We start from the raw sequence: 27,422 nt of genomic DNA, 5'->3' as shown, positions 1-27,422 counted from the left end.
TCGCATGCTCTTCCCTGTACTGTTTCTGTTTGTAATTTTGTCTTTAGTTTTCTCTGGATTCTTCAAGGTTTTCTCACATGATAACCCTGATATCCTTTAGTGGTTTGCTTCTAGCAGAGGATCGAGGTTACTGGAGCTTCTGAATGGTATGGGAAGCTTCTGCCTCTGCTCCCGCTTCCGTATCATGCACCCATGGCGAAGGGCTGCGTTTCCTACCCCAGATAGGACCGTTTTGTTTTACTCTGCTGAGTTTGAAGGACCGTGGAAAGGAGAGCAGATTTGCCCAGGACAGCAACTTTGGAACCGAGGAACAATTCTGGGTAACGGAGCAGGAAGTCAGGGTTACTTCACCTCGAAATGGGGCAAGAATCAGCATGCTGAGGTCCAAGCTTCTGCGTTTCTTAAGAATTGCAAAGTGTGGGATAGATCAAGTCGGGAAGGCCTTGTGCAAGCAAGCCAGAAAGCTACCTGGAAATCGTGTGCTGAGTGGCTGCCAGAGGGCGGTGGTACCCGTGAAACTGCAAGCTGGCATCCTGCACGAGGTGCTCAGAACGCGCCTGAGACAGCCTTCCTGCTGTTCCCCTAGACAAGGCGAGTGAGCTTAGTGCTGCTGCTCTCGAGGGTGGGAAGGAACTGGATGGATTGAAAGGGTAGTCAGGCGATGAACTGAGCGAGGATTATTTATCTTGGAGGAGAACAGAGGAGCACCTGAGAAGAGCATGAGGAAGGTTGAGCGATAAACATGCTCCGTTTCTCCCGTTGGGGTGAATCACAGGCATCGTGAGACAAGGGACAGCAGTTTCCTTACTGTCACTACAGAGCACCCCAGCGCTTGGCGAGGGCACGCAGGCCTGAGGCCGAGTCTCGGATGAAGGGCCTTGTTGCCCTGGCTGCATCCTTCTCCTCCCCCACTTCTGCGGCCATCTTTCTCAGGTGTGTCCTGACCTCTCTCTCTGGCTTCCTCTCGAAAGGAAGACAGGCCCTCAGCAGAGGTGTTTTGTGAAGCCTTGCCTGTAAGCAGGGCCTGTTCCCAGTGAGTCCCCTTCCTGGGGCTCTGGGCGGTGAGGATATGAGCTGTGTCACGGTGGCTCCAGAAGCACCTCTAGGTTTGGTGTGGATCTCTGGCTTCCTTTCTGACAGGCCCACACATATGTCAGGCTCAGCACTAGAGACATGAGCTACTTGGAAACTTTCTCCACGCCCTGGTGAGTGACATCCCGGGTGACTCAGCGGCTGTCGTAGCAGCCCATGGTCCTCCATTCTCTGTCCTCCATGATGTCCTACCTCTCTGGTGTCTCTCCTACCGGCCCTCTTCAGACTGGAAGCATTTCTTACCGAGACAAATGGCTTTTGCTCTTTTCCAGTTCACCCTCTCTTCTGCTCTTCCGCTGAACTTCTGATCCAGATCTCCTTCAGCTCTCCTTATTTCCTGATCCTCGGATCGGACCCAGGCCTGCCCTCTCCCCCTGTCTCCACTGCCAGAGCTCAGCTGGTTAGCCAGGGGGTCGGGGATGGGCCTAGATTCACAGTAGTTCTCACACAAACGCAGAAGAGCCACTTCCGGCCTGGTGCCAGGGTTCCCTCCGATGGGCAGGCAGCTGTGTGTTCTGCCCTTCAGCAGAATGTGAGGGTGGCTGGGAGCATTCTGAAGTTAGTCAAGGCTGTTTGGGCTGTAAATGACAGGAGCCAGCTCCAAACAGTGTAAGCCTGTGGAATGTGCTGGATCGCAGATGGAAGTCAAGGAAGGCATCTCTCTTGAAGCACAGTAAGGTCCCCAAATGGGCCGTCAGGGCCCCGACGCTATCGCTCAGCTGCTCCGCCTTCTTTTCGTCTCAGGTCTTTTACACAGACCTGGAAAGATGGGCATTACCGGCATATGTGGTACTTAAGCTGTGATCCAAGAGTAAGAACAGGGTGCTGTCTTCCCTCCAAGTTACAAGAATCACTCTTCCTGATAGTCCTGGGTGTGGTGGACAGATAGGGTTTGGAGGACCGTGAGTGACAGCCCCACAGGAACTGTATGGGAAGGGGAGGGGCTACTACTAAGAAACTAACTGGTTTCTTAAATTGATCTATTGTTTTTAAGCATAACGCAAGAAAGAGGTTTAACACACTTAAACTGGTGTAATAGCTCAGTGGAATTTGTATTTCAGATTTTGGACGGGATGAAGAGGGAGATACCCAGAACCTTTCCCCTAGAGACCCCCAACTTGACCCCACAGGTTAATGAGGTATCCTGTGGATGTCATTAGTCTATGACATCAACGACACAGATCTTTCTTCCTGCATCAAATCCCATCAAGTTATTTGTCCCCTGGCCGACAATCACCTTTAAATGAGAAAGAAGCACTGGCATCATCCAGGCTGGCATTCTTCAAGTCACTCACTGATCAGGTCAGAGAGCTAAAGCAGCCTTGGCCCCCCGAAGGCACTCCAAATAGTACAGGCACTGCATTTTCCAGGGTGCCGATTAAGGGTCAAAGTGGGTGTTGTTCTTATTCCCACTTTATAGATGGGCAGCTAGAGACAAAAGCCACGGAAGCAAGAGCCTTGGTCTTACCCATCACCTTGATGATTATTTCTGCACCTTCACTTGGCCTTGTCTCTCTGGTGTGAGCGACACTCTGGTACTGCAGTGTGATTGTGAAAACAGATTCTTGTCCTGGAGTTGACATGTTGTAAAGCCTTTCTTCATTCAGTGTATTAAAAATGGATGTTATTAATTCACTGAGTGGAAGATTTGGCGGAGCCAGGCATTTAAGAGACCGGTGAGGGGGTAAATGAGAAAGGTGAGTAGCAGAGAATGTGTTCCTATCCTGTCTCTGCTATAGGGTGAGTATGCATGGGCAAAGAACTTACACTCTGTTTCCTCGTCTGTAGATGGTCAAAAGAATAGATGTCAAGAGTATTAATCACACTGGTACCACCTCTAAGTTTAGGAAAACTTAAAAATATACATGAGTGAGATAGAGGCCAGGCAGTGGTGCGCGCCTTTAATCCCACTCAGGAGGTAGAGGCAGGTGGATCTCCAAGTTCGAGGCCAGTCTGGGCTACAGAGTGAGTTCCAGGACAAACAGGGCCATACAGAGAAACCCTGTCTCAAACCCCCGCCCCCCAAACAGAACAAAACAAAGGTGAGATAGTATCTGGTTGTTGGTTCTGTGGCTGGTGAGATGTGGACACCTGTCCTGTGTCCAGATGACGCCCTGGGAAGGACAGAAAGGCGTGAGCAGAGGGGACAACAGCCCAGCATTGTCCATCTCATGAATCACGTGGCTAGAAGGACAGGCAGGCGCTTCCCATGATCCTTTGGCGAGCATAGATGTTCCCATTGCAGAGATCAAGTAGGAACAGCAGGAGAGGGAGGAAATGATGTGTCCATACATGTTGCCCTCTCGGTAGCTTTACTGGGGAGTGCCATCAAAGTGAAACATTGGCAGGACACATCTAGTGTGCGATACCAGTGTCCAAATTCTTCTTCTTACATTGCCCATGGGCAGACTGGCAGCTGGCGCACTGACCTCCTGGATGTAACTACCAGTGATTTGGTAGAACACCGGGGTCAGCCAGTCAGTGTGTTTTTCTCAGTCAGTGAAAAACCCCCAGGGAGTCTGGTGGACAAGAGCTGGGAGGCAGAGAGCAGTGTGTGGCACACAAAACACCATGATTATAAAGGACACAGAAATCAGACACACTGGTCTTTTGTACTACGTTAGTCCTCTTTCTGTCGCTATAATAAAGTGTGCAAAGCTGGAAAAGGGACAGGTTTCTTTAGCTCACACTTTAGGATGCTAAAAGTTCAAGGTGGGGCTGCTCCATGATGGCCCCAGGTGAGCGCTGCATGGATTGCTTCATAATGGATTATATTGGGAAGTGTCTATGTGCCTTAGCAGTGAGCACAGGAATGCTGGGTCCTGTCTTGTTCCTTCTATGACAGCCTACTTTCTTGGGAACTAACTCACTCCTTAAACCAGCGCCAGTCACTCCCAGGAGCATCACCCTCAGTGACCAGTTCGGCCTCTACCAGGTTCTGCATCTAAAAGGTTCGCCACCTCTTACACGTCATTGCTCTAGGAACAAAGCTTCCAATGCCCGAAGTTTTGGGAGCCGCCTTCAAACCATCTCTGAACCGTGCATAGCACCTACCAAATAAGGATTTGTCTAGCAAGTATCAAAACCCCAGGACCCATCCCCTGTGGGTGTGGGAGCGTGCTTATCACTTCTTTTTATTGTGGAAAAAAATGTATACAACCTAAAATGTAACAACATTAACCACTTTTAAACATATACTTTATTAGCTTTAGGTCATTCACCGCGTTGCACAACCCCTACACTACCTGTTTCCAAAAATTTTTATCACTCCACATAAAACCTCTGAGCATTAAGCAGGGAATTCAGCGCCCTGTCACACCCCTCAGTCCTTGGCCACCCGCTCTATGAAATTGACTAATCTCGATGCTTCACGAAAGTGGACTCCTACAATATTAGTCTTTTTCGTGTATGGATATTTCACTTTCTGGGTTAACAACTTGCATGGCATCCCGGAGGACCACTTTCTTTGTGCTTTCCCCTTGGTCTAACCTCCTGCTCCCCCCGTCTTTTCTCCTCCTTCATGTTTTCAGAGCCCCCGCTTCCAGAGGTCGAATTTTTCACTGTGCAAGGAAGGCCTCTACCACACTTCAGGCTGAGGAAAGCGGAGGAGATAAATGGACCTATCAGGTGAGTTCCCGTCTTTCCTCCACAGTTGCCCAGTGGTCCCACTATGTGAGTGAGAAGACTCCCTGGGGGTGGCTGATTTTGGGTAGTTGCATTGGGCAGTGCGAGAGGGACTCTTACTTTGTTTCCTTGAATGCACACGGGGCTTTTCATCCCAGTAACATCCTTCCGAATCAAGAGTGAAGCCTGTGAGGGACCAGAGACAGGCATTTGGGCAGCCTAACTCAGGACACTGAGTGTTGGTGTGGTCACAGACCTCGGTTGACAGCATCGGGCAGTGCCCCCTGCGTCACTTTAAGGATGGGGGACACAGGACGGTTTCACTTCCCAGAGACAGGATGTGCCCTTTTCATGTCAGGCTGATCTTGAGCGTGTGTGGAGTGGTTTCTGAAAAGGTCATTTAGAGAATGATTTTTATCTGTTCACATATTGAGTTACAGGCAAGACACTGTGTCGTTAGTGACCTGCTGGGATTCCAGATGGCATTAAGAAGGAATTAATTTACCTCTGTTGGGGGACCACGGTTTGCTCAGTTTTGCATTGTATTTACAAAGGTCACAGAAGGATTAGGGAAGTTGAATTAACCCCCTTCTCAGAGAGGAAGATTAAGATTGGCCTGCAGATGGGGATCAACAGTCCCAGATCACAGAGTCATGGTGTGCGGGGGCCTGGCCTGCGTGGCTTTTAATCGCCCCTAACCTTTCAGTGTAGTGACCCTCTCAGTGCAACCAAGGCAAAAATAAATATGAGATAGTGTAGAACTATGAAAAGGCAAGTCTGGAGATAGGGTTACCCTGCTTTCAGGCAGGGCAAGTCTTTTCAGGGACAGACATTGCCCATACAGCTCTGTTTTTGGATTCCTGATAAGTTACTGGAAAGTATTGTAATTCTGATGCTGTAAGAAGAACAGAAGTCATTGCATCCTTGCCTGAATGAATTTACAAGAGCAGATGTGTTACTTAAGCCAAATAATTGCGTCAGGCAAAAAGAAAAGCCAAGTGACAGCCGACCCTTGTGGCAGTGTATCAGCCTGTGCCTTCAAAACAGGAAGTGGAGACCGGGTGAGTCATCCAGAGAGGGCGGTGGGGAGAAGTCCTTTGCAAACTGGTCAGGTGGTCAGGTTCCAGACCACTGTAACAGCTTCTTTGTCGTCGTCATCGTCACCGGGGCTGTTTACCAGAAGGTGAGCATGCCATTCCCGCAGCCTGGCTGCCTGCCTGGCCAGAGCTGCAGGTAGCAGCTTTGCCAGGCCAGAGCCTGCTTTGGGTCTTTTGTGTGAACCCTGGCATGGAGCACGCAGAGCTTGGGCGGGTGGTCAGACCTGTCCCTGGGCTCCCTGGAGGCTAACGTCTCTCTTATCTTTACTAGCTGACAGGAATCAGCTAGCATGCTTTATCAGCAGCAAACATTCCCAACTCTAGTGCTGGAGACTTTGATCCAGTAGGTTTGGGATGGGGCCTGGGCATTCCTATAATCGCCAGGCCAAATAGGAGGCCTGCTCCCTGACTTTCATGGGCAATGTACAGAATGGACTGGATGCAGGGGAGCCTTGAACTTCCCGGCAGTCGCTCACCTATCAGGATGAGACAGACTGAGAATGTGTGCTTCTGGACAGAGTGGGGCTTCTTGCTCATGGCCACCATACCTTCCAGTCCCCAGAAAAGCTGTCCCAGGTGTTCCCCACAGGCAGTGGGGACTCAGTCAATGTTTATTGTGGCTGGCTGGTAACTGTTTGTTTCCCTGCAGGTTTTGCTTAATCTCTTTTGTTCAGAGTCCTTTTCTGAAAGTGAGCCAGACTCTGTGGAAGTCGGGGTCCTAGGGACACCTAACATAGTTGGGTACATAGCAGGTGGCTGGAGACTTTCCAAATCCAACAGTGACTATGGGGAGGGCTCCCCCCTCTTAACCTAGTGATTCATGTGCTTTTCGGGAGCAGGAAACGGGGCATTAGAAATGTGGAGCAGGAAGTACAAAATCGGTGGTGAAATAGAATTACGTGGCCTAATGAGTTTTGGAAATCACCCTAATCATATTTGATGCTGATCCAGGCATTTTTTTCCCTTTATTGAAAATTCAACTCAACCAGCAATTATGGGGAGTTCATCATAGCTAAGGAAATGTGGAAGGGCCTGCAGATGTGGGAGACAGTCCTGCAAACCCGCATTATCAAGTTCAGTAGAGACAGGTGTTCGTACGTTTATGATGCCAGAGGTGGGGAACAAAGGCCGAGCTGGTAGGAATGGAAAGGGGGACATGATTCGATTTCACCCTTACACTTCTTCCTTCTGGCTGGTTTTTCCCTTCGGTGGATAACTATTACTAAAATACATGACAAAATGACACCCGATTGCTAGTGTTTCTGTCCCCTCCTTTAGGGGACATTTCCACCAGATCCATATGTCTTTTCACTTTCCCAGGATCCTGTCAGCCCAGATTAATTCGTGGTGACTTTTCACTCCTGACCGCTCATTGGTTTGGCGTGAACTTTGGCGTCAGCCTCTGAACTGTGGGGAATGTAAATCATATGAGTTCTGTTTTAAGTCACCACATGACTGTCTGGAGCCGTTTTTCAGACTTAGCACATTCACTGTTGAAGGTGCTCAACCTTCATGTGACTTCTAAACCCTTCCCACTGCCCACGTGAAACACTGCCGTATGACAGACACAAGGCAGTGAGTGATGCACGCACCGGTTTCTCCCAGCTGGGGAAGCTGGGACTTCTGTTCTCATCTGGCTGTGGGTAAACTTGGAGGTTCGTGACTGTTGGAATTACAGACACTAAATCCTGTGTGAGCCAGAAGTTTTTCTTGTCCACTCTTGTGTCTCTAGTGCCTCAAAGGTGCTTATTGCATAGTACGAGTTCAATAAGCCCAAACACACAGTCCTCCAAACAGGAGTGCATAGTGAGCTTTATGAAATGCACATCTGGTGAAGGGCCTGATGATGACTAAAATCTCCCTTCTTAACGGGGCCCCTGCCAATTTCTCTGCTTTTTTTTCTCCTTTCCTAAGTTCCTATCAGCTGTTGGCCCTCCCCCTGTCCTTGGGGAGCACGTTCTTTTGTGGTTCTGAAGGCATGACTTCATTCTTTGGCAACACCTCTCATGCTGATGGATATGTAGCTGCAGAAATCCTGGCCAGTGATGTTCCCGATGACACATTGGAGATACCTATTGGAGACAGGCTGTACTATGGGGAATACTACAATGCACCTTTGAAACCGGGACATGATTACTGCATTCTGTTACGGATCACAAGTGAATGGAATAAGGTATAGTTTTTAAAATGGTGCTGTGACCTCGCTCTCTTTCACATGAGATTTAAACTGTTTGACTATGGCCCCTCCCCCAGGCCCCACATCTGTGGCAGATGCCACGCGGAATAAGCGCAGAAACACGTTGTGACTCTTCCCTCATGGTGCTGTCTTTCTAAAGGGTGGGTGGGTGGGACCTGCGGAGAGGAGAGCCCACCCTTCTGGAGTCTTACTGCACCTGCTAGGGGACTGATCTACTTTGTGGCTCCCGCTTCCTGAGCCCCAGAATTCAACAGCACTGCTGAAGTCGGAGCTGGAAGGAATGTTGAGATCCGCTGCGTCCTGTATGCCCGGAAGGTTGCTGCCTTCCCTCATTTTCCAGAGAAGCAGGAGAGAGTGGCGGACACAGAAATAAGACGGCCATGTCTTAGTTTTCATAGGCCCCATTCTCCCCACCCCCCTTTCAGAAAGCTTCCTCTCTACCAGCTGTGTTTCTTTCAGTAATTAGCAAATGTAATGAGCTGGGAGAATTCTAAACTCGGTGTAAAATCATGTGGGTTGGAAACTAGGAAAATTATGGAAATACTAACAAAACGTCTCTCGACTGATACATTTGAAGCAAAAGTATGTAGCCATCTCATTTGTAAGGTTCTTCATATTTAAAACAGGCATCTATTACATTCTGTCGAGGACAGGAGTCTGACTAGCCACGGCGTGCTGACAGCCAACCGAGGCTGACTTCTTAAGACTATGTACGGGCAGCAGAGAGGCCAAGGACTGCCTTGTGACAATAATACAGGGATTAAGGATTGGGAAGCCTAAGCCCAGAGTACTGTTACCTCGAAATATCAATGTAACAGGCACCCTGATGGGTGTGAGGCAGTGCCTTGCTTGGGTCTTGTTTTGCATTTCCTTAAAGATTAAGGATGTTCAGCATCTTTTTAAGTGCTTGGTGGCTGTCACTCCTTTAGGACAAGTGTCTATTCCAGTACTTTCCTTTTTTTCTCCTTTTCTTTCTTTCCTTTTTTCTTTTTGCCCCCACGGGGTTTCTCTGTGTAGCCCTGGCTGTCCTGGAACTCACTTTGTAGCCCAGGTTGGCCTCGAACTCACAGAGAACCGCCTGGCTCTGCCTCCCGAGTGCTGGGATTAAAGGCGTGCACCACCACCGCTGTTGTTTACTAATTTTTAAATTGAGTTGCTCGATTTTTTTTTTTTGTGTTTGGAGTGCTCTTATAATTTGGATATTAATCTCTTATGAGATGAAATTGAGAATATTTTCTTCCTTTTTTTGCTGTTAATGTTGATGCACAAAAGTTTTAAATTTTGTTGAAGTTCAATTTGTCTGTTTTTCTTTGCGGTCTGTGTTGGAGTCCCAAGAAGCCATCGACAGGAACTTCCTACTTGTGTTGGCTTCTAGGAGTTTTGTAGTTTCAAGTCTTACTTTTGGGCATTTGATCCATTTTGAGTTAATTTTTACATTTGGCATTAGGTAAAAGTCTAGCCTAGTTTTTTTTTTTTTTTTTTTTCATGTGAACACTACTTGTTGAAAGACAGGTCCCCACTGAATTCTTGGTATTTGTTCTAGTTTCTAGCCCAGTTGCTGTGATGATAAAATTCCCTGACAAACAGCAACTTTGAGGGAGGAGTTTATTCAGCTCACAATTCCAGGTTACAGCACATCATTTGGGAAAGTCGAGGCAGGAACCTGAAGCAACTAGTCAGTCAGGAGCAGAGAGAGAATGATTACTCAGCATTCTTTATTCAATATTATGTACTCCAGGACCCAAATATGGGGAATGGCGCCACCCATGGTAGGTTGGGTCTTCCCTGTTGGTTAAAATGATAAAAATAATCTCCTATACCTGCATACAGACATACCTGTAGACCAGCCTGATCTAGATGGTCCCTTACTGAGACTCTCTTTCTAGGTGATTCTAGATTGCATTGAGTTGACCAAACCAACTATTGTAAGTGCTTCTTTCAAAAACATCTGACATATAGGCAAGTGTGGTGATGTATTGTGTACCCCAATAAAGCTTGCCAGAGGATCAGAGGACAGAGCCAGCCACTAGATTAGACACAGAGGCCAGACAGTGGCTGCACACATCCTTAGTCCTATCACTCAGGAGGCAGAGATCAGTCTGGATCTCTGTGAGTTTAAGGCCACACTGGAAATAGATCCAGGCAGTGTGGCACACATCTTTAATCCCAGTACTGGGAAGCACACCTGCCTTTAATCCCAGGAAGTGATGTCTGGGCAGAGAAAGGTATATAAGGTGTGAGAACTCACTCTTTTTAGGCTGAGGATTACAGGAACTCACTCTTTCTAGGCTGAGGATTTTGTAGAGGTAAGAACTAGTGGCTGGCTGTTCTGCTTCTCTGATCTTTCAGCTTTCACCCTAATATCAGGCTCCAGGTTTTTTTTTTTTTTATTAAAAGACCATCTAAGATTCGAACAACATCTGGCATTCAACTTGTGGGGCATGAATTCATGAAAAAACCACTTGCCTGTGGCTCAGGCAGGAGCTACATGCAGCCAGAATCTCCACCCTGCCTGGGCTGGAGTCTCCACCCCACTGTCTAAGTTTCTGTTGCAGCCTCTCTGCAGCAAACTCCCCAGGCTCAATCTCCAAACACCCCAGAATTAGCTGCTTTCACATGTTCCCCAGTGCAGAAAGCTGGCTTTTTGGCATCTTTCCTCTTGGTGGGTTCTGGCTTTCCTTGGGCCCCCTCCTTGGGCTGCTGCCACACCATCATCTGAATCGTCATTATCAGCAGATTTGGTGAGTCAATTAAGATTTCTTAAAGGGAGGAATTAGTTAAAAGAAAGTTTTTTCCCCACATTAAAAAATGAGGAATGTTTTTACAATGGAGAGTGTTTGGTCTCTGTTTGATAATACGATTGATGTTCTGAAAATGGAACATCAATCTATTAAATGAGATTAATAAATCTTAAATCTATTAAGTTGATGGGATAGATGTAATGTCAATTATAAGTATTATTTGTTTGATCATTTTTGTTTTATCATTAAAAAAGTTGGTTAATATGAGTGCCAAGATAGAAGTTTTAGAAAAACTTGTTAAAACAGATCATAGAGATATTCAGACCCAGACAGAAGAATTTAAAGGTGAACCAGTCTCAGCATTGCATCACGGTTACAGAGAAACAACCTCAGGCTTTCAAACAGCCAACGTTAATGTATCCAGTAAACTTACAGGAACTGCCAAATGCTCAAGGCTATGTAAAGAGTTGACTGGACTCCTGTGCAAATGTTAGATTTGAGGAGATTCAAAGAAGCTATGTGTGGTGTGGTATGAATTCCCCATTTGTGAAGCAGATGTTAAATTTGTGGTCAACTTGTGATAGAATTATCCCTCAAGACTAGAGAGATTTGGTTACAGCTGTCCTAGAAGCTGGTCCACAATTACAATGGAGGACCTGGCAGAAAGATGAGGCTAAGACCATTGAACAACAAAGTAGGGCTAGAGGTATGGAAATCTCCCAAGATCAACTTTTTAGAGAGTTGCTAAAAAGTTGTTTCTACTATGCTAAAGTAGAAAGGCAATCTCTATATGATGATCACTCCCTCCCTGGCTTATGCCACATGGCAGTCTTTAATGCTTAGGACAGAATTGAAGAAATAGGAAAGAAAATTGAGTCATTTACTGATTTCTTAGAAAGGCTGTCTTTAACAGTAAATAGAATGATACTAAATTCAGAAGCTAGACATATAATAATTGAATTTCTGGCTTTTGAAAATGCTAATGTGCAATGCAAAAGGGTAATTAGGCTGTTAAAGACAAGAGCAGCACCCTTGGAGGAATGGATCAGAGATACAATTAATATTGAATCTCATGACCATGATGATGCTTGGATAGGAGAGGTGATTTCCAGAGGTTTGAAGAAAAATAGTAATGTCACATGTTTCAAATGTGGTCAACAAGGTCACCTAAAAAGAACTGTAAACAGGATGTTCCTAGAAACAACGTTTTTTCAAGAAATAATCCCAACAGAATGCCCCTCCCTTCTGAATTATGCAGAAGGTATGGCAAAGACAGACATTAGACTAATGAATATAGATCAAAAAGGGACAGGCAAGGTAATTCCTTGCCTTTGCTGTCAGGAAATGCCCCAAGGGGCCTCTTGCAGGCCCCCATGACAAATTTTGTTCAGTCCTTTCCTGCCATCATGGAAGAAACCCCTTCCTAGAGCAATTAAAGACCCTAATGCCTATTGTAAAAAACCATACTGCTCTGGATGATAGAACAGCTTTAGAAAATAAAACAAAAATTTAAGGAGAAACCATAAATCAAAATTGACAAAGATTAGATTTGGAAACTCCCCAAAGTTAGAGTTGAGGAAGGGATTTGTTTTAGTCTTTTTAGGAAAATAAAAACAAACATCTTGAAGAATTTAAAGATGTTTGAACAGATAAACATCTAAAGAAGAAGAGAGAACTGCCTGGAAAAAATTACCAAGAAAAGGAATAATCTGACCCAATGCGATTTTGAAGTCTCCAAAAAGATGATGGAACCCCACAATGAAGATTCCATCAGGATAATACTACTAAGCTGAAAAACACCACCCAGAGATTGGCTTTGGACTACAAACTGCTCAGGACAATTTTGAGATGGCTAGCCGAGGTGATCCAGTTTCACAGACTACTTGAGCAAGGACTTGAGACAAGCCCTGCACTTTCCCATTATGCAGAGACCAGACAACAAATGATGTAGCTACCTCTCCCAGGGCTTGACAATTAACTCAAAAATTTTCTTTTCAGGGTTCCCTAAAGATGCCTTTGACCCCAGACTGCAGGAATTAATTTTAAGAACACAACACATACATTCCCAAGAGGTGGGGTGGGTGGTTTTTGGTCTTTCAATGGGTTATGGATAATTGTCATTGTTTAGGATGGTTGGTTACAAGTTGTTTTTGTTAATGGTCAGGAAGAAGTCTAAACAAAGAAGATTAGATTTAGGATTCTTGCTTGAAAGAAAAAAAAAAGAAAAAGAAAAAAGAGAATATAGATATAAGATAAAAGGTAGATTATTGAATCTACTCTGAAAAAATATATAGAGAAGTGGCCAGGCGGTGGTGGCACATGCCTTTAATCCCAGCACTTGGGAGGCAGAGGCAGGTGGGTCTCTGAGTTTGAGACCTGCCTGGGCTACAGAGTGAGTTCCAGGAAAGGCACAAAGCTACACAGAGAAACCCTGTCTCGAAAAAAAAAAAAAAAAAGAGAGAAGTGATGGATAAAGGGTAGATTATTGATTCTTCTCTGAAAAGAAAAAAGGAAGAATATGGAAATGATAAAATAAAAAGGTAGATTATTGAGTCTACTTATAGAAAGCAACTACTAGTTTTAAATATTTTATAATGGATTGAATTTTTTATATTGTATATTAATTATATATATTGATACAAATTTGAGATTGATTTTGTGAGAAAATACTGTATATTTATTTCTACTCTTGTTCAAGGTATTGTGCCTATACAGCTCATTAACAATGTAATGCAAATTGCTAATCCTTGAAAGTTATTATTACCAACTAATTAGAATATAAAGAAATGCAAGTTAATAGTCACCCATTAACACTCGAATTTATAGTCATGTTAGGTATGTATTCAAGGTCAAACAAAGATATATCTTAGATAAAGAGGTCATCTTCAAACACTTCAGAGATCTATAGAATATGGCACTTAAGATGTTTTAATTACATAGATTCTTTTTTTTTTAAATGACTATGAGACATGTCTGCTCCTGGCAGCATCAATGTACTTCAGAGAAGATGATGGGCATTGAAGAAACTCCATATGGAGTTTACTTTCTTTGTGGCAAAAGTTAGCCACTGGGCAAGAAAATGTTCTTGCCTTGACTGCTGACAGTATGCTGTCCAAAATGGACAAGCAGGACACAAAAGAAAGGACTACCAAACCTTGCCAAGACAAGGTAGGAAGGCCCTTCAGAAAATCCTGCTTCACAGCTGAGTCAGTCAGATATGCTAGGGCTGTAGGCCAAAGATGGATGCCCCAACGTTGCAGAGAAATCTTGGGTGACTGTCCAGGCAGCCAGCTGTTTCTGTCATTTCTCATGATTTTTTGGAAGTCATTTGTTTGTACTTCCTGCTTACTCAGTTAATATTTCCTTCTTGGGTCTCTGAGGGAGTTGAAGATTAGATAGTTATAGTTATAGTTTTCCTTGTTAACAAATTCAGAAGAGAAACTCACTAAAGATGTGTAAAGAGTATAAGTTTGAAAGACATCAAAAGGTAGTTTTCGGTTGGTAATACAAGTTAGGATAAAAAGTGAATTAGGTACAACACTTTGGACTCACCAAAATAGGATAGATAGATAATGGAGTATTTTCTCTGAATTTGTCAAATGTTTATGGACTGGACATTGTTAATGTAAATCTTGATTGTATATATTGTATATACTTATTGTATATAGTTTTACTTATATTAGTTATAACCTTCTTTCATTATTTCAGACAAAAAAGGGGAAATGTGGTAATATATTGTATGCCCCAATAAAGCTTGCCAGAGGATCAGAGGACAGAGCTAGCCACTAGATTAGACATAGAGGCTAGACAGTGGTGGCACACACCCTTAATCCTATCACTCGGGGGCAGAGATCTGTCTGAATCTCTGTGAGTCCAAGGCCACACTGGAAATAGAGGCAGGCAGTGTTGGCACACACCTTTAATCCCAGTACTGGGAAGCACACACGCATTTAATCCCAGGAAGTGATGTCTGAGCAGAGAAAGGTATATAAACCTTGAGGAAACAGGAACTAAGGCAGTTCAGCTGAGACCCATTTGGGTGAAGACTCAGGATTTCAGTCAGAGAATTCGTGGAGTTGGTGAGGTAATAGGTGGTAGCTGTGTTACCGGATTTTTTTTTTTTTTTAATTAAAAGACCATTTAAGGTCTGCAAGGATTCATTGATGAATGCTATAGTCTGCTTCATTGACTTATATGTCTGTCTTTGTGCTAGTATTACACTGTGTTCATGGCATACTTTGAAAGCATAAGTCTTCCAACATCTCCATTTTCTTTTTTCTTCCATATATTTCTCCTAACCCATGCCCCATTATGCCCTGTAGGAGGACGTGAAGAATAATTCTCGACTCCTCCCTCTCTCTCAGCTTCTCTGTTCTGTCATCAAATTGGGTCAGATCTATCACCTTAATGCATTTTAAAATCATTCTTTTCTTTTTTTTTTTTTTTTTAGGTCAGCACAGTCCATAGATGGCCATCTTTTCTCTGCCCATCACTTGTTCAGATTCTTGTCTCTTGTTTTACCCACCTCCTTGCCCTGGCTACTGCCAGGGTGAGTTTTATAAACTACGCCTCTGATCCAGGCCCGTCAGTGACCTTCCTGCTCACTTGGCCCGTCCGCTTCTCTGTTGTGGTGTTTTCAGTTCCTTAGTAACCACCTTACTATCAGAGAGCCCTTTGCTTCTTGTTGTCTTGACAAGCGTATTTCTCCATTTCTAATTTCAAGACTTAGCCTCAAGACAAAGTGTAATTATATTCAAAACCCGTGGCTACTTAAAACTTGCCCAGAAAATTTCAGTTTAAATATATTTAAAAAGCAAAAACCAAAAACAATAAACCCCCTTTTTAAGAACATGAAAACCAGCCCCAGGCATGGTGGTGCATACCTTTAATCCCAGCACTTAGGAGACAGAGGCAGGCGGATAGTTTGAGGCAAGCCTGGTCTACAAAGTGAGTTCCAGGCAGAAAAACCTTGTCTTGAAAAACAAACAAACAAAACAAAACAATGCAACGTAAAAACCAGAATGTCCAAGTGTGTCACGTGAAACAGATTCTCATAGTAAGATTGGAGAGGTCGTTCTGTAACTTCTTCCCCTAGGGGAGACTGTACCAAATCTTTAGTCATGTACAAGAGTCCCAGACGTCCTGATCGACAGGTATGTGTGTGCTAACAATGGCCAGAAGACGAGGTGCTCCATTCTAGTGAGTTTGTCGATTTCTTGCTTCGTCCTGTTGCTTTCTTGCTGGTTTTTGGACACATTTGGGGTGAATGGAGTTGCTAAGCCTCATCTAGATAGATGAAATATTATTACATACCAGACCTTCTCATTGCTTGCCTATAACACCCCCCCCCCCAGTGCTTCTTGGTGAACCTAGGTGTGGTCTCCGAATTTTCAGCAGTACTCAAACAGTCCATGCCAGCTGCTCAGATCTGGCAGCAGCAATGATGTTCCCGACATTCTGTTGTCTACTCATGGTCTGAGTTTTCTGAGCTCTTTTGGAAACCCACGGACTCCTATACCTGTTACCCATGCCGGCCCCTTGAACACTGGTGATACATGGCTGAATTATAAGGTGTAAGAGGTGGTAAAAGCACATGTGAAGACATGGCTTTATTACCCAGCAACACATAACAAATGCAGACACTTAAAAAGCTAGATGGGACTTGAAAGGTTTTTCTAGTTCAGATTAGAGTGTGAAAAGGAGGGATTTAGCATCTGTGTTATATTGTTTAAAATGACGCCCTGTGCCTCCTGCTTAGATGGATTTCTGTTTCCCTTCCAGGTGAGAAGATATTCCTGTGCCGTCTGGGCTGAGGTGAAAGGTAAAACCGTGTTCTTTCTATGCATGCCGTCCTTCTCCCATGTCCAAGCTGCAGCACCAGTTTTATATGGAGGACTTGTTTTAAATGGTCCTAGATGACAACAGATATACAAGTTAAGGTGTCTTCAGAAAAGTGCTGACAGTCTCATGTCTTAGGGTAGGACGGACGTATTTAAGCGCAGAGCCATAACTAAAGAGGCGGGAGCTCATGGTATTATACAGAAAGCTGTCACCAGTCCAAGACATCTCACCTGGGATGCAGTACCATGAGTGGGGGCCATCTTTGCCATCGGCCTCTCACCTCTGCTGTGCCAGTTGGGCCTCTGTTTCTCTTCTGTGGCCGTGTGACAGCAGATATGAGCCCCCAGGACACTCTGAATGAGCAACTTCAGTGAGGACAGAGTTTTGCAGTTTAGAGGAGTCCTTCCTCCTAGCTTAAGTGACTTTCCATTGGCGGAGTCAGCGTGGATTTGAGATAGGGATCAGTCTGTGTTGGGTTTTGTGATTTTGACTTGTTGGGGACAGAGCAGCGTGAGCAGCTATCCCACCAGAGTGGAACTGAGAAGGGGGAGATTCTTATCAAGTTAGGGGCACTGGAAAGAAGCCTGAGACCTGCTATTTGGCTGTACACCATGTATGCACACATACACATACTCAGTAGTCCCATACCAGTAATGACAATGCAGTCAAGTGGTGGACCACAAATCGAGGGGAAGGCACATAAGATTGCATCTCCTAAAGCTTGGCGTGGACCATATGTGCCTGTATCCCAGCAGTTACGGACAAGTGGAGGAGGAGGAGGAGGAGTTTGAGGTCAGCCTGAGATCCATAACAAGACCCTGCTGAAAAGGGGGAAAAAAAGTTTATGTTGGCTAGCCACATAGCCATTCATGCTATTTTGCCGAAGAACAAACATTCTGTGATATTTCCCAATGACATTTTCACCCATTGACACTTTTCTCAGAATTGTCTCCACTATTAAATGATGCATAATTATATTAAGAAAAATAATTTATTAACAAACTAGAACTATTCTACATATAGGAAAAATAAATAAATAAATAAATAAATAAATAAATAAATAAATAAATAAATAAATAAATAAAAACTTCAAAAGGAATGTAGGAAAAGAACATAGTTCAAAGGTTGGCTGCTGCATCTGGTTCCAAGGCCGGGAATCCAGGGGCTGTGCATTCTTCTTGATCAGATCCAGATGTGCAATCACGATACATGGGAAACGTAATCACTCTCAAACTTCAGTGTATGACGGACGTCAAATGGCAAACCGGAGTGCCTTTGACAGTGGCCGCCTCCTGGGTAGGTAAAGCCTTCGCTGTCCTAGCAGCGGCACGGGCACGTGATGAGTCAGGCAGGCTTCCTGACTTGGGTCCGCAGATGGGACAGTCCTCCTCCTCCTTCCTTTTCCTCCAGAGCTGGCTCTTGCTGATTGGTGCTAAACCTTCCCCTTTGTGCGGACAGAGTTATCCAAGGGGTTGGAAAGCTGCCTCCAGGATTGGGTAATCATAGATCCTTGTTTCCCAGGCTTCCCTGGCAGGACATTTCTTTAAAACCAATAGGCAGCCAGCCAGTGGAATTGATTCCCAGAATTCCACTAGTTTGTAGCTAATTCCAGAAATCTTGTTAAATTTATAACCTTCGAGTATGGACCTTTTCCTGGTGACAGGTTGAGGCCTGCTGCCCTCTGCCCCTGGGCCACACTGTCACCCCATCCATACTTCTGAGCACAGCCACAGGAGACAATGGGCTGTAGTGGTGGGGCAGCCAGGCACACGGACTGCCAGGGATGGACTTCACAATGGGTGCTCTGTTACTGTCGGTAGGGGCCATTAGTGGGCCGTGTGGAGGAGGGGCCGAGGGGGTGAGGCTTCTGTCTGCCTGCCTTTCCCTTCGTCTCACTTTCCCTTTTTTTATCTCTACTCAAACTTTCTTCAACAAGGATAGAGATGTTGATTTTGGATCTGGGCCAGGTGAGTTATCTGGCCGCCTTCTTGTATTGTAGATTGCCACATGTCTTACCAGAGATGTGTACCGCCTGGCTGGGCTCTCTTTTCTGAGGCGGTTTAAAGAAGGGTACGGGGAACAATCACACATTCCAACATCCAAAACGCGGTCATCCAGTCCACTCCCCGAAGCTCCAGGGACAGAATGGAGTTCTTACAAGGGAAAGAGTTGTGAATTAAGATGGGCAGGCTTTCTGACACAGACAGCAGCTTCTGGAATCCACCCTACCCGGTGACTCTTTGATATAATTGGGAAACATTCAAACTGGGCAGCAGAAACAGCCAGAGAGGAGGCTGTGGTTCTTCTGTGGTGACTAGGAAGGATTTTGGGAATACCTGAGTGGCTTTTGCAAGTGGCCCTCTCTCTCTCCTCTTAACTTAGGAATCAGTACTGAGAACCTTTAATCCTAGCACTCAGGAGGAGAGTCAGGTGACTCTCTGAGTCCGAGGTTAGCCTGGTCTACATAATGACTTCCAGGACAGCCAAGGCTACATAGTGAGACCCTGTCTCAAAAACCCAAATAATGATAATGATGACAAAGATGATGATAAATAAAAAGTGAAGACTCCTATGCTGGTTAGTTTTATGTCAACTTGACACAGGCTACAGTCACTGGAGCCTCAACTGAGAAAATGTCTCCATAAGATCAGGCTAGAGGCGGGCCTGGAGAGCATTTTCTTAATTATTGATTGATGGGGCAGGGCCCAGCCCATTGTGGGTAGAACCCCTGGGCTGGTGGTCCTAGGTTCTATAAGAAAGCAGGCTGAGCAAGGCAGTAAGCAGCACTCCTCCACGGCCTCTGCATCAGCTCCTGCCTCCAGGCTCCTGCTCTGTTTGAGTTCCTGTCCTGACTTCCTTCAATGATGGACTACAATGTGGAAGTGTCAGCCAAATAAAGCCTTTCCTCCCAACTTGCTTTTTGGTCATGGTGTTTTGTTGTAGCCATAGAAACCCTGACTAGGACAGCTCCCATTTCAGAAGGTAATTTGGAAAGGACTGTGATCCAGGTTTATCCCCAGTTCACTCCAGGTCCTCGAAGTACACACAGCCTTGTTCCTATTCTGGCTTTTGCCCAGTGCTGAGTTTTGTGTTTATATTTTGCACAGTGACACCACTAAGAACGTTTTAGAGCCAGGGAATTGCATTTGATGTCAAATGCAGAGGCCTGGGCTTCCTCGCCTCTGTCAAGCTCCTGATCAGACAGTGTCTTTGAAATGGTATTTAGCTTGGCCAGTCCTCAGTTGCCTCTGCCTGGGCTGAGATTCCTTCCAGCCACAAAGTACTGTGAGTCTGTGATTTCTTGAGTCACCAGGATGATGGCAAACTATAATCAGGGGACATTCTCTAGGCACAGCAGTGAAACCCTAGTCCTTGGTGACGCCTCAGTTCCCTCTCAGCCTGCATGTTACACTGGCTTCCATTTCTGTCACACAGAGCTTGGGCCTTCATCCCTGTCGCACAGACAGATGGCACAGCCTGCTTGTCCATCTCCCGTTACAGGGGTTCAGGTTTCCCCTCTTCCTCCCAGCCTGCCTGCTGCCATGGACTCACTTCTGAACTGAATGACTCCTTTAGTGTTTCCTTTGGTGGCTCTTCCAGGCTTCTCCATGGCTTCCCAGCCTCGCGTCTGGAGGCCTCTATTTGAGACCAACACACCTTCTGATTAGTTCTCTCCTTCTTCTCCGTTCGGATGGGTGTCCTAGTTATTCTCTTTCTTTCTCTCTAAGGTCTTTGCTCACACAATGGCTTGATTCCTCCCACCCGAATGCCCCGCCAGCTACCTGTGACTCCCTGCTTGCGGCTGCCCCCCTGCTTAAGATGAAAACCCAACACCCTTTTCCGGAAGCTTTTCAGAACTCTCTGGGATCACACCTTCCTCTCTCTTTTTCTTTAGCTATTCTCCCCAACTGCAGAGCAGCTGGCAATGATCTTTTTCTACGAGGTTTCAAACACTTGGAGAGAATACTGAAAACAAAACCTGGATCATTGCTTGGCATGCTTCAGATGCTCACCACAGGGCATTGAATAAGGCAGGTAGGCAGCCATCAGTTTTATGAAGAATGAAACATAGCTTTAATACTCGTCAAATTAAATAAACAAGAAAAATTGTAAGATACAAGCTTAAGGTGAATGTGCAGGTAAACAGAGTCAGCCAGCTGTCTCCGGGGTTCTGCATCTGTGGATTCCATCGACTGCAGATTGAGATAGTCCAGAAAACAATGGCCGCTGCCCTGAGCATAGGCTGGCCTTTTCCCTTGTCATTATTCCTAAAACAATATAGTATATCCGCTATTTGCTTCGCATTTACACTGTTTTCACTGTTCTAAGTAATCCAGAGAGAAATAAAAAGTATGAAAGAGATTGTAAATAGGTTATATGCAAGCACATTTCATGTGAGACTTTAATATTAAAAAAATTTGTTATCTTAGGGGAGGGTTTTCTGGAACCAATCCCCTAGGAATACTGGGGAATCTCTCTCTCTGTCTCTCTGTCTCTGTCTCTGTCTCTCTCTCTACACACACACACACACACACACACACACACACACACACACACACACACACACACAAACACCTTCAGAGTTATGGTAGGTAGAACTAAACTGTAAGGTGTCTCTCATGTTCATGGACCCTGGTTATTCATTCAAAGGCTATTCTAAGTGATGCTGTGGAGGACACCCTTTGAGGATGGAGTCTTCAACAAGCAGATTATTCTAATAGGCCTTACGCATCACACAGACCCTTGAGCCTGGGTCTACAGGTCAGGGACTGAGACAGATTTGACACTGGGAGTTTCCTGCTAGCGTTGAAGGGCCACAGGGTAAGAGGTGCAGGTGACCTGCAGGAGAGAGGCCCTTGCTGACTGGCCAGCGAGGGGTGCAGGTGGCCCACAGGAGACGATAGGTGCTTGCTGACAGACCATAAGGAAATGGGGACCATAGTTGTATAGCTTCAAGGGACTGCATTTAGCTGACAGTGAGAATGGAATTGGGAGCGGACTCCTTCCCAGAGCCTGCAGGAGGGAAGGCGGGCATTCAACACACTGCGTCCAGCTCTGCAAAGGTGCACAGAGAACCCGTCACAGTGTGTCCGAACCTGGCTCCACTTAACTGTGAGCTAATCAGTGGCCTTACAGCTATCTAAACCTATGGCAATGTGTTCAGTTACAATAGAAGGAACCCAGCATTGTTGCTGCTTTATCAAACATTAATTACCTCTAATTTATTTCCTGTTTGCTCCCCTTTTCTAGTCCCCCCACTGCAGGGAACTCAAATAAGAAGACCCTAGAATAACAAAGAGAAATCAAACGCACTGAATCATTACTCTTGTTCTTCCGTCTTCAAACTGAGGCACAACTGCTCTCTGAATATGTATGTCCCAAGTCAGACGAGTCATGGCGCTAATTTATTTGTACCATTTGATGGCATCAGTTGCTTTCAGGAAATGACCATACTTGTGTACAGTTCTGAAAACAACATGTCCACGCCCAGAGGAAGTCGTCAAGGTTGTCCCTGGGTCTAACTTCCTCTTCAGCACCTGTGATCTATCAGTGAAGGATTAAAGAGAAACCCGTTTACTGTTTACTCCCAGAATAGAGAGTCTCTGTGGAGAAGAGGGTTACGGTTCAAAGGTATTTACTTTCTCTAAGAATGACTAACACAGCACATGAGTCACTCAGCTGAGTTTCCAGGAGAATGTTCTACAGATGATTCACAAGGAAAATAAAAGGTCCCACAGCATGAAACTGTGGAAGGGAGGGGAGCCAGAGAATGGCAAAACTATTAAAAAAAAACAACAACTATAATTCAAATTGGCCACTTGTAAATTTTATTAGTTAGGTGTTCTCAGAGGAAGAAGCTGTGTGGCCACACCCCCTGAGTGTGCTTAGACTGAGAGTCTGTGCAAAGTGAACCACAGATATATAATCAAGAACTGGACGTCCTGGGAGCCAAAGTCCAAATTATGCTTCGCAGATAAGTCAGGGTCGCTCCCTGTTTCTTTTTATTTATGCTTGTGCCTGTGTGTGAGTGAGTGTGTGCTGTATGAGTGCAGTACCCTCAGAGGTGAGAAGAGAATGTCTGGTCCTCTGGAGCTGGAGGTACAGGTCGTTGTGAGCTGCTGCTCGAGAGGGGTGCTGGGAGCTGAACTCCAGCCCTCTGGAAGAGCAGGAGTGCCCCTAACCCCTCAGTCATCACCTCATCAGCCCCGAAGGTTGAAGGTCACTTTTTAGTACTAATGTCCGCAGCAAGGAATAGCTGGGCCACCCGCTGAGGTGGATGCTGCGGGTGGATGGTCTGGGGGAGGCTGGGTTCCTCGGCTCCTGCTTTGCCTCTGTCCTTTTGGATTGTGAGGGGTTTGGTTAGTGTCTTTCCGCCTAGATGAAGCACATCAGAGCAGGCTCTTACCATTTTCAAATAAGACAGATAAAGAACTGCAGATGCCCTTTGTGAGATCTGGAAGAGGGCTGGGGCTGGGGAGTGGACAAGGACTTTGTGCAAAGGAAGGCGTCACCAAAAGTGTTCCTGAAGATAGCTTGAGGTCAAGGGCAGGCCAGATCATCAGGTGATGGCTTGGCTCCCTGATAGTGACGGTGGCCGTGTTTCTAATGAGTCAGACGGAGCATGAGCTGTCACTTAGGTGTCTCTCCTTCCGACTTAGACTCACTGGCCGAGGAAGCAGGGCAGACAACCGTGTACTTTGACTTCTGATAACAGTTAGCAACACCCCTGTGGACACAGTGGCCATAGGAGGGCTGTAGATGGGCCAAGACATGGGTGCACTTGATGCACATGGTGGTGCAAGCCAACATCCCCTAACTAGCAACTCCTGATGAATGGACAGCAGACCCAGGACTCACACAGCGTGGACTCCAGTCTGTAGTCCTTCAGGTCAATGTTTTCACTTAGCCAAGATTAAAATGTGGAGGCAGTGTATGGGGAAAATATAAGGGGGAATAGTGATAACAAAACTGGAGAGGAGGAGGAGTTCCTTGATGAAGCAAGCACTCAATGCAAGTACCAGCCCTCCTCACCCCCACCCATCTCCAATGCTGAATCCCCCCCCTCTCGTTTGTTTGTTTTGAGACAGGGTTTCCTCTGTGTGGTCCTGGCTGTCCTGGAACTCACTCTGTAGAGCAGGTTGGCCTTGAACTCAGAGATCTGCCTGCCTCTGCTTCTTACGTGCTGGGATTAAAGGCAGTATTTTCTCTTAAAAACCCCAAACCTCACTAATTGTGCAGATGGTGCTTTTTAACCTCACTAATGGTAGTTTTGTGTATATAAAATGCATGCTTTTGAATGCGGTTAAGTCTATAAGGCTCTCGGTTTAATAAATATAATCAGACAATTCTCACCACCTTTAATATTATATAAACATTCACCAACATTTTTCAGTTCTTCCATATTCCAATTTAAGCCTTTAATCTACCTGAATTTTATGTTGGTATATAGAATATGCTTTAGTGATCAAAATCACTTTATTCTAATTAGCCATTTTTTTTCTCCTTACCAGTTATAGGTAATTTATTATTTCACTCAGTTACTTGAAACAGTTACAGAACAATGGTGAACAGTAGTTAACAGTAGCTGACATTTGTTGATGGTTACTGGGCGGCTGGTGCTGTGTGACAAGTCATTATTTCTCACAGTAACCCTGGAAGGTGGTACTGTTGTTACAGTTTCCCTAGGAGAGCAAACTGAAACATACAGCGGCTGATGAGCTGGTTTCAAGTCCCATGGTAGAGAGGATGGTGTTGAGCTAAAGACTTGGACGCCATTACTCCAGTGTTCAAGCTGTGAAATGGCTTGATGGGGTTGGCTTTGTTCCTAGACACTGTTTTGTTCTAGCATGTTCTTCCCCCAAGCTAGCATTCCACTGTCTTTATATCTGCTGGTCCAGTCTTCTCATATATAAGATACAAGTAACTTCCAGTTTCCTCACTGATCCTCTTCCATTTGATAATTTAGCTTCTTACAGTGTCAAGACCCTCTTGCCCTCTTGGTCTGATTACACAAAGTATAACTTCTTTCTTTCTTTCTTTCTTTCTTTCTTTCTTTCTTTCTTTCTTTCTTTCTTTCTTTCTTTCTTTCTTTCTTTCTTCTCTCTCTCTCTCTCTCTCTCTCTCTCTCTCTCTCTCTCTCTCTCTCTCTCTCTCATTCTTATTTTGAGATAGGGTCTAACTATGCAACCCAGGTTGGCCTCATACTCATGATACTCCTGCTTCAACTTCCCAAGTGCTAAGATTATAGATGTATACCATATACCTGGCCAGTCTGTGTTTTTCTAGAAAGTCTTGGGACAACACTTCCTGGGACAGTGAGTTTTGGTTGCCTATGAGAAGTGGTCTGTTCCATGGCTATACTTGTGAGTGCCAGGGACACCACAGAGTTTCCACTGGAACCAAATTGTCCTTAAGCTGGGCATAGACATCTGAGCTGTGCTTAATTACTCTGTGCCTCAGACCCTCATCTATAAAGGGGGAACAATAATGATTCTCAGTATAAGCGCTGATTAGGAGATGTATGAGTTAATTTCTCATCATGATAACACAATAACTGAACAAAACAGCTTACATGCGTGAAAGGTTTATTTGGGCTCACAGGCCCAGGGCTGTCTGTCTATAGTTGACTAGCTCCAGGGCTCTGTCTTGAATGAGGCAGCGCAGCATGTGCTGGAGGAGGCTGCTCACCTCTTCGGAGCCAGGAAGCAAAGAGAGGGTAGATGAGCCCAAGCCAGCCAGCCTCCTTCTGCATCTGTTCATCAAGGCCTGCAGCTTATTGGATGGTGATGTCCATAACCAGGGTAGGTCTTCCCTCTCAGTTCCTGTCTCACAGACACACCCAGGAGTGTCGTCTCCTGATCTCCCAGGTGTCTCTCAACCCAATCAAATTGACATTTAGGACTAACTACCACAGGAGACTGAGTTAACGCGTGTGAGGTGATTATAACAGTGTGACTACTAACTAAGTATTTCCAATAAAAGCAGAACCTTTGCTGAAGTCACAAAGCTCTGAATTAAGTCTCTTGGCCCAAATGTGCGCCACAAATGTGGATGTTTTTCAGTTTGTAACCAGGGATCTCCCTGGAGTGGTCATGTGACACTCCCTAAATAGCACATGTGTTCCAAGTACTTTTACATGGACTTTTGAAAAATCCTCAGAGAGGCCTGCTGAGCTGAGCAGTCCTAGCCTGCTGATAATATAGGGAAATAAAGGCAGCTGTGCTCAACAAATCATGTTTGTATGTGACCACGGGTGCTGGCTAACGTTTTTGAAGCCCATGTTCAAATGATGTCAGAATGACTTCTTCCATGTGAAGGGAAATGGCCCATAAAAATCCATCAAGTGTAGCTGACCTGAGAGAAGATCTGTACACAGCACGTATCACGTAGCTTTGGTGTGTCCACAAGTTTTGTTTTTTTCTCACTTGTAACTTTAATACGATCTGGTTTTATGCTTCCTTTTTAGAAATACTTTGAAACTGTGGTTTCCTGAGGTCTGACATCGGCAGGACCAGTTGGGGACACAGAGGCACTGTGGGGGCATTCTTGGAATTCTTTGTTAAATGAAGCCCAGCTCTGGGTTAAAACAGAATGCTCACAGTTGGATGTAGATCTCCTGGGAGGGCCGTGATGGGATGTGCTCCGGGCTGGCTCATCGTGTGGTTTCTTCCCACAGATTCGTCCCTCACACCGCAGCAGATGGTGGGGGTTGGACTGGGCTCGGTGGCTTTTGTGACCATTCTCACATTCCTGTCCTTCTCAGCAGTATGGTATGTGAGACTGTCACTTTTGAAAAATGAGTGGAATGGAGGGGAGGCTGGGGTGGGAGTCATGCAGAAGAGCTGGGCATGAGGAGGGTCAGGGTGCAGGCAGCAGGTAGCCAGTGTGACTAACCTCAAAGCTGGGAAGAGGAAGGGGATGACCTCCTGACCCGAGGAAGAGCAGGGATAGTGATGACGGGCTGGTCACTCCAGCAGGCGGGCTGATCCAGGCAGCTTGACTGCCTGTGGACATGTGTATGAGCTGCACACGGGTCCCGCAGGGAAGAAACAGCAGAGTGTGCACTTACTTGTACCTTCTCTCTACGTCTAGATGGCTGGTGAGCACTGCATGGGAAGACTGCCTCGATGAGGAACAGTTGTTCCTACAGCTTCTCAGGTGCCTGGACTGTGGGGCTCCCATCTAGAGCCCTGAAACTTTCTCCATCCCAGCATGGCCTCATTCCTGAATTCAAGATGGCAGCCATCTCTGTGGAATCTCCCAAAAGGAGACAACTTGGGAACTGTTTATGTACTTCCTGCTTTCAGGATCAGTGTGTGTCGGTGAACTTGAGACTCATGCCCAGTGTAATACTGACCACAGCCTCAGGCTACATTCCTGAGCGTCAGCTCCTATAGACATCAGACGTACACAGGCCACAGCCCTGAGAGTCAGCTTCCATACTGACCACAGGCCACAGAGCCTGAGAGTCAGTTCCTGTAGACACCGGATGTAATCTTCCAGGTCTTCCTTTAGGTACCCCTGCTAATTAGTTCAGGATCCATTCTTTCACAGTAGGTAATGAGATGGGCTTAAGTCTGGGCTAGAATTTGGCTTTCTGAAAGAGGTCATTGGATAAAGGACACTGACATGAATAAATGTTACAAGCATTTTAGAAGTAGCCCTTGTCTACAGTTAACTGATAAACTAATTAGAAGCTACAGTAGCTTGGCCACTCTCTCGGGTTCCCTGCATGACTGTTGGGCAGTATTGCTTTGATACAATTCTAGGTGGTTATGTGAGATCAAAAGTAATGTTCGCTTTCCAGTAAAATACATTTTGTAATATTGA

General features: G+C 45.5%; 1 protein-coding gene across 11 annotated transcripts in view; it reads left to right on the top strand.

Annotated features, from left to right (window-relative positions):
* Positions 1-27,422, top strand: part of Susd1 (sushi domain containing 1) — a 123,429-nt gene extending 96,007 nt beyond the window's left edge. For 2 of the 11 annotated variants that reach the window (XM_076564291.1, XM_006994020.4), the window contains 5 exons: positions 4,623-4,719; positions 7,728-7,986; positions 16,533-16,572; positions 26,269-26,362; positions 26,685-27,422. In XM_076564291.1, the coding sequence (XP_076420406.1) occupies positions 4,623-4,719; positions 7,728-7,986; positions 16,533-16,572; positions 26,269-26,362; position 26,685 (491 nt within the window). In that variant the 3' untranslated portion in view covers positions 26,686-27,422. The other 9 variants (XM_076564290.1, XM_076564285.1, XM_076564286.1 and 6 more) reach the window with 8 other exon arrangements.

The sequence above is a fragment of the Peromyscus maniculatus genome, chromosome 2 (genome assembly GCF_049852395.1).
Source record: "Peromyscus maniculatus bairdii isolate BWxNUB_F1_BW_parent chromosome 2, HU_Pman_BW_mat_3.1, whole genome shotgun sequence".
Lineage (NCBI taxonomy): Eukaryota > Metazoa > Chordata > Mammalia > Rodentia > Cricetidae > Peromyscus > Peromyscus maniculatus.
The sequence above is the reverse complement of the archived record's forward strand: the minus strand, read 5'-3'. Positions and strand labels throughout refer to the sequence as shown.